Raw genomic sequence first — 8239 nt, forward strand, 5'->3', positions numbered from 1 at the left:
GATAAAGATTAATTTATAAATCAGGCATAGTAGAAGATTAACAATAATAATCAATAGTATAATAGGACAATTATAATAGTATACTGCAATAAAAGTTTTGTGAATGTGCTCTTGTTTACTCACACGCTTATTCTCAAAATGTCCAACATCACTACTTTTGCACTTTGGGTACCATTAGGAAGTAAAATCAGGGTTAGCTGAGCACAAGCACTGTGGCACAGTCACTCTGATGACCAGTGTGACTCCTGAATGACTGACGGGCAGGTAGCATCTGCAACATGGATGCACTACACAAAAGGATGACTCACATCTCAGGTGGGATGGAGTGCGATGGCATGAGGTTTCATCAGGCTACTCAGTCCAGGGCACGATTTAAAATTTGTGAATTGTTTACTTTTCGAATTTTCCATTTAAGACTTTCAGTCAATGGTTGACCACCATGGGTAACTGAAACCACAGAAGGTTGAATCCTGAATAAGGGGGAACTATTATATGCCAAGTATATATTGGATATAACAGTCTTGCGCTTGAGAGAGAGATCAGAGCTATAGATATAAATTTGGAAGTCGTGAGTGAATAGATGATTTTTTTAAATCATGAGACTGATAACATCCCATGTATCCAAGCCAGATCAAATTATCTGCTTAACCTTAACTGTATTATCTAATTTCTGTGTTTCTTATTTTCCTCCTGTATACTAACTCAGTGACTTTTATCTGTCTCTGTGGAGCTCTAGGGTTCCATAGAAAGACCTATCTGAGTCCGAACTGCTGCCCAAATCATGAATTCTTTGCACAATTAAACTCTGCTATATCTAATTTAATTCAAAAAAAATTTTAATGATGAGCAAACTGATGAAAAGATAATCAACCGGGCATGGTGGCACTTACCTGTAATCCCAGCAATTTGGAACGCTGAGGCAGGAGTTCAAAGCCATCCTCATCAACTTAGCAAGACCCCAATCAATTTAGTGAGACCCTGTCTCAAAATTATAAAAAAAAAAAAAAAAAAAAAAAAAAAAAACTTTTAAAAGGGCTGGGGATGTGACTCAGTGGTTAAAAGTCCCTTGTTCAATCCCCAGTACCCATCATCATCATCATCATCACTATCATCATCATATCACTTGATACCAAGAAAGAAAGAAAGACTCATCTGGATCTGAGAAGTCTGTTCCCCACTTCCTAAGTCACAAAGTAATCCCATATTTTTACACTGATAAGACATACATTTAGAAATGAGACAAACTGATATTTATGATATGTACACTGTAGTGGATTAGGGTGTAGAGGAGACTTTCTGGACAAATTAGTGTTATATATATCTACATATATATACACACATATATATGCATATGTCTATATACAGTACGTTTTAGAAAGGAAACTTTGAACATATGTGAACTATATATATAGTGATTATTATATAGTTAACATACATTCAAGGTTTCCTCTCTAAAACATATTTACCTGAAAATAAAATTGAAAAATGAAAAGATTCCATTTCCTTTAGATTCAATTGGTTGCTGTTGAGTATTCAGAATTTCCTTTGTCCTTGTAACCAGAACAATTGGTAATTTAACTCTAGAAAAACACCCAAAGTCAGCACCATAAGCGGACCTTAGAAATACTTCAGTTGATTACCCTAACCCTTTACAATGGGGAGCTGAAGCCCAAAGGTCAAAGGTCATGCTAGAACTGCAACCTAGGTCCCCTGACTTCTTGTCCTGTGCCCTTTTTACCACAATATGCTGACTTCGGTGCTGCTTCAGATTTATAATAAAGTCAGAAATCAACACTGAAATGTAGTCTTCATATTTTCTTAAGACACAATTTTACATTAATGCTCCTCCTATTTTCCCACAGTTCTAAGGGTCATCCTTGCCATCGCCTTTTGCCTGGTATCCGGTGTCCTAGTGGTGCTGCTGTTTGTCCTCATCCGCCACGGACCTTGCTGGCAGAGAGACGCCTATCGGAACATCTGAACAGACGGCTGAATAAGAGGAGACAAGCAGGACCCAGCTCCTGAGATACAGCACTGGCAGCATTCCTAAGCTAGGCTTTCCCGTGGTGTGGGCATTGCACTGCCCACCTCTTCCTCTTGAACCTGCCCAGAGCGCAGTCTGAACTCACAGGGACAGCTGCTTGACTCATAGCTTATTTAGTTAGTTCTTAGCCCTGAGCAGTAATGCAGGCTGCTCATGTGGCTAGAAAGATGCTTTTCTGCAGGGGACAGTTGTATTCGCTGAAACAGAAGTCCAGAGAAAAACAAGGAGTCAAATTCCAATCCACCTTTCGTCTGCCAAGAGCAAAGGGTGAGAGAGTGAGACAAAGAGTAGATTAGACAAGACTGGATAATGAGAGTGTTAGACTAGACGTAGTATTATACAAAATGATTCCTAAGAAAAAAACACAGTAAGAATTATGAACATTTTCTTTATTAAGGTAGGTGTTACACACACACACACACACGCGCGTGCGCGCGCGCGCACACACACACACACTCACACACATACGCACACACCAAGAAGCAATTCCTATACAGTGTTTTATGGCTAACAGACTTCTGCATGTTTGCCTAACATACATTTTACATTTTAAATGCCTTGAAAGAGTTATTTAATTCCCAGAAACTGTAATACCAAAGTAACTGGAAAATCCATGTGGCCATGCTTTTTTTGCTGTTTTAGAGATTAATCCCAGGACTGCACACATACCAGGTAAGGGTTTTACCACTGATCTACAGTCCCAGCCCACAGGATTCTTTTTTTTTTTTTTTTTTTTTGTGGTGCTGGGGATTGAACCCAGGGCCTTGTGCTTGCAAGGCAAGCACTCTACCAACTGAGCTATCTTCCCAGCCCAGAATTCTGTTTTTTAACCTCCATTATCAGAGCTGGAATGTATACAGTTTGAATTTCTTTATTTCACTTTAAAATTGTGAGATCTTCATTGATAAGGGTTATTAGTGGCCATGATGAAATGATAATGTGTTTTAATTGCCACAATATATATATATTTTTTTCAGAGCTGGGGCAATCCCAGGGCCTCACACATGCTAGGCAAGCACTCTACCTCTGAGCTACATCCCCAGCCCTATCTGAATTTTACAAGTGGTGAGGTAGAAAGAAAACTGGGCTGAGGGCTGACAAACTGCTGCCTCAACTCTGCACTGACTTTGGGTCAATAACCAGGAAGAAGTTCTTTTATACCTTAAGCCTTTGTTTTCTGATCTTCAAAGGAAGCATCTGAAGCAAATGATCATAGAAGTGACATCTAGTTCTTGTGTTCTGTGAACAATTTCTTTTTTTCATTTTATGCTATGGATGGGTCGTTGCCAAAGCAAGTACTTCCATAGATGGTACCACTGTTAAGTTACTACGATGAAATTACTAAGATTTACTCTGAACAATTTTATTCTGCTCTGAATGTCCAACCATTCAGTTGATGAGAAATTCAGGCTCATTCCTTAATACATTTCTCCACCTCTTCAAGTTTGACTAAAGATCCCAAAGAGTAGTGGGAGAAATTGGACTACACCTCTGTCCACATTGGTCTCCAGTAAGTTCACTGTCCACATGGACAGTGGTCTTCTGAAGACAGGCAGAGGACACCTGTATCACGGCTCCCATAACTACATCCTTGGAGTTCACCATCCTGGGACTGTCATACCTGGGATGCTGGATCTATGCCCAGCACAGTGGGGATTGAACTCAGAGCCTTGGGCAAGCTAGGTAAGTGCTCTACCACTGAGCCACAACCCCAGCCCCAGGAACTGTTTCTATTACCTGACAACTTCTGATTCCTGCTGCAACACAAAGGCCACCTAAAAAAGAAAAAAAAAGAAATTCTGGCTTCACCTTTGCTTGGGAAAGGGAAAAACATCTATATCAGCAGGAACAAAGAACTTGCTGTCTTGCTAGAGTAGCCAGCTCTGTTGGTAAAGAAGTCATAATAACTCTGCTAATAAGTGATGAGATGTTAAAAATAGAAATATAAACAGAGTCACAAGTCATGGATTTTCTCATTCAACAAACATTGATAGAGGACCTCATTTTCTACTCACGAAGGTAGATAAATTGACTCTTCGGATTGGATTACTGAGATACTTGGCTCCAGTGACCATCTCAGAATTGGTAGAACATAAAAGTTTTCACAACTCTTTCTACATATCATCTTGTAATAGTCTCCATGGCTAAAATTAGGACTTCTACTTTCCATTGGTTCTAAGGGATTTCCCCACATCCTCCATTTCTCCTCCTTCTACCATCTCTTTAGATTACTCTAAAGAAACGTCTCAGGATCAACTTGGCTGTTTCATAACTTCATGTCAGAATGAAAAATCACAAGTGACAGATGATCTATAGTGATAAAGCAAAGAACCCTAATGTACTGTAAAGTTTCTCAGGAAGCAGGCTAATCATCCAACTTCAAGAGAGGTTCTAACTCTTTCAACTGATAAAAGTTAATCTTTCAGATAGATCAGATAAGATCAGTCCAGTTGCCCCATGATGATAAGTATTGTTTGAAAGCCAATCACTAGAGCCAAGATCACCTCTGCTCTGAGATACATTCCTTGCCATTTAAACCACCATAGAGGACTTTGAACAGGATTCAATCATTTGAATGCAGAAAAGTGCTAAGGAAGAGTTGCGGTGGGATCCACCTAGCAAGAATGGCATAGCACAAAAAGTATTAAAAGAATATGATTATAAAAAGAAAAAGAATAATCGGTGCTTTCAAAGAGTGCAATAGAAGCAAACATTTTACTGGAAATCATTCAACCGACAACCTTTTTTATATTAAAACTGGCATTTCTTCACCCAGAATTCAGTCCTGTTTTGTGTTCTCCCAACTTCCTGTTCCTTTTCTGTCTTCTAATATTGTTAGCATTGATTCTTTCTTCAAAGCCAGGAAAAGAAAGAGAAAGTGTTGATTGTTTTTTCTTTTTAAAATTTCCTTTACAGAAGTTCATTTGAACATTTATGGATATGTGTAACATTTGGGTGCTTTAAATCAGGGATGTCTGAAAGAAACAATGCAAAGCACACACACACACACACACACACACACACACACAGCCCCATATGTGATTTTAAATGTTCTAATAATCATGTTTTTTGAAGGTAAAATTAAAAAGATGAAATAAAATCTAGCAATAAAATTTTTAACTCAATATATCTTAAAATAGCATTTTAACACATAACTGATACTTAAATTTTTTTAATGAGATATTTAATTTTTTTTTTCTGGTACTGGGGATTTGAACTCAGGGATGCTCTGCCACTGAACTATATTCCCAGCCCTTTTTATTTTATTTTGAGACAGGGTCTCAGTAAATTGCCCAGGCTGGGCTCAACCTTGTGATCCTCCTGCTTCAACCTCCCAAGTCACTCAGTATTGCAGGCATGCACCACCATTACACTAAGTATTTGAAATCTGGTGTGGATTTCACCTTTGGAGCACATCTCAATTTGGACTAGGCTATATTTTGAGCCTCATTTGAGCCACAGACTCATGTGACTAGTAGCTACCATATTGAATAGTTCTGCTTAAGACAATTAGATGATAAAATTTTTAAAGAACATAAACTGTATTATCTCTTTATTTTGTAAAATCCACCTTCAGAATATTGTGAAAAGAATAAAAAATCATCTGTATTATGTGTCATCTTATTTTTGTGTGTGGCTGAATTGATTAAAGATTTTTCTGAAGTGTTTTATTTGTAAACCTGACAATGGTAGCAGCCCAGACCTTTCCAAAAATCATCCTAAACTAAATAAATTTTTATTCATTTTTTTCTCATTAAATATTTTAAGAAAAAGTTTGAAATCAAACTTAGAAAATAAAAATTGCTAGATTTTGAGAGGATTCCTTTTAAAAGCTTATTTCAATTTTTGGTTATGAGTAATCTATAATCAAAACAAAGATGAATGCAGATAATAAAAAAAGAGTATAAAATACAAAATAAAAGGCTTTCCTCTCCACTTTCAATCACGAAATAATAATGACAATAAATGGTTTTAGTTCTCTACTGAGTAGCCTTTTTAATTTTATGGAATATATATTTCCTGAAAATTTCACATTTTTCTCTACTTTAATGATCAGTAAGGGCCTCTTCTATTTCTTTTTGTTTTCATTTTCTTGTGGTAATTTTTAAAGGATTCATGAACAGCACGCTTTTTAATTCTAACATGTACAAATATATCTACATCGCTCTCTCCTTTACCACTAGCTGGGTATATTTGAGTTGAAAATCATGTCCCCCAAAGAACTTTAAAGCAGTATTCTGTTGTGTTGTAGCATCCAGGATTGCTGAGAAACCTGATAACAATCTGATTCTCGTTCCCATGTAAGTAATCTGTTTTATGTTGCTTCTCCTGAATCTTTAAAGATAGGTGCTTTATACTTGGAGTCCTGAAATTTCACAGAATATATTTAGGCATGGGTACTGCGTATTCATCCACTTTCTATTTAATTGTATATGGCTTACATGTGTCCTTTCAACCTGAGGACATTTGCTTCTCCTCAACTCAGGGAGACGTGTTCTGAAACTTCAGTTTCCTGGAACTATCTTCCATACCTCAACTTTTCTCTCATATTTCTTACCTTTTTATTTTATTTCTTTGCATGCTAGGAAACTTCACTTTTCTGAGCATCAACTTGGTGTTCAGAAATATTTTTTATTTCCAACAATTTTTTACTATTCCTTTTCAAGAGTGGCCTGTTATTTTATTAATGCAATCTTCTTTTCAATGTCTTTAAGGATACTTACTAAAAATTTTTTCAAGTTCCACTTCCTTAATTATTTTTCCTCTGGGCACATTATCATGAGTTTATTAATCTTGTATTTTCTTTTTCATGCTCTAGATTTTTCTTGAGTTCTTGTGAAATGAAGAGCTTCAAGGATTAATTGAGATGTTTGATGTTAATTTCCTTTTTAGTCATGTATGTCTGTTTCTCTAACAAATGTCTCTTTCAATAACTACTTTAAAATCGTCATGTGCTAATTGCAACATTTTAGTCATTTTAGCCCAGTCCTCATTCATTGACTTTTCTGCACAGTATGTGTTTTTTTCCTGTTTCTTTTTATGTAGAGAGATTCTATTATGTTCTTTTTTAAGAAGCCAGTTAAAATGTCTGAAAAGCAAAAAACCCTCCCCAGTGATAAGCAGTAGCTCAAACCTCTCTTCAGTTTTCTTTTGTTGTTATTGTTGTTGTTGTTTGTTTGGTTTTTTGTGGTTTGTTTTGTTTTGGTTTTGATTTTGGTTTTGCCTTCATTAGCTGCTTGGAATCCTCTCTTGGCTAGTTCTTCTTTGAGTCCACCTTCATCAGTTCAAGTTGTAGAAGTCAGCCATGGAATTGGGCAGAGTTTATATACAGAATTTGAGGGTCCCTTTCTTTGAATTTCTATTTTTGGGGATTTCCTTCTCACTTTCAGAGAATATGGATGCCCAAACTCTGTCCTCTGGTATTTCTTTCTTTTTTTTTTTTTTTTTTTTTTTTTTTTTTTTTTAAGATGTTGATAGATCTTTATTTTATTCATTTATTTTTGTGCAGTGCTGAGATTCAAACCCGGTGCCTCACACATGCTAGACAAATGCTCTACCACTGAGCCATAGCCTCAGGCCTGTCCTCTGATATTTCTATCAAGTAAGACTATGGAATTATTTTATCTGGATTTTAGCTATCCACCTACTCTCTGCCTCTACCTGGCCAAGACTAGCCTGCCCTCATGCTAAAGGACATAAAAAATAAAACAGTGTAATTTCCTTTTCCCAAAGGTTGACTTCCTCCAGTACCCACTTTCGATTGCTCCCAGGTGCCTTCCACTAGCTGTATTTTATATTTTACCCAGAGTGTACAGCTGTTATCTGTGGAAGAACTACTGTGAAGGAAATATGAAACCATTATCAGCAAGGGGCCCTTGGGCTGGGGAGATAGCTCAGTTGGTAGAGTGCTTGCCTTGCAAACTCAAGGTCCTGGGTTCAATACCCCCAGTACCGCCAAAAAAAAAAGAAAAAAGAAAAAACAATAGTTGGTCCTCTCACGTGAAAGAGGTGGGCAGCTTTGGGGTTCTGTGGGGTTCTGTGTAGGGCTGGAGTTACAGCAGCAGAGGCCCAGTAGTGTGACAGGAGGGAGTGGTATGCCAGCTAGGGACACATTAAAAAAAAATAAAATAAATTTTTCTTGGCTGGTGTTTTAATCAACTTTGTGTCACTGTGACCAAAATACCTGACAAGAAC

General features: G+C 37.2%; 1 protein-coding gene across 1 annotated transcript in view; it reads left to right on the forward strand.

The window, feature by feature from the left end:
• The window catches only part of ACP3 (acid phosphatase 3), a 51563-nt gene extending 49145 nt beyond the window's left edge, over positions 1–2418 (forward strand). The window contains 1 exon segment of the mRNA XM_079101330.1: positions 1863–2418. Within this exon segment, the coding sequence (XP_078957456.1) occupies positions 1863–1981 (119 nt within the window). The 3' untranslated portion in view covers positions 1982–2418.
• Positions 2419–8239: the final 5821 nt, after the last annotated feature.

The sequence above is a fragment of the Sciurus vulgaris genome (genome assembly GCF_902686455.1).
Source record: "Sciurus vulgaris genome assembly, chromosome: 10".
Classification (NCBI taxonomy): Eukaryota; Metazoa; Chordata; class Mammalia; order Rodentia; family Sciuridae; genus Sciurus; species Sciurus vulgaris.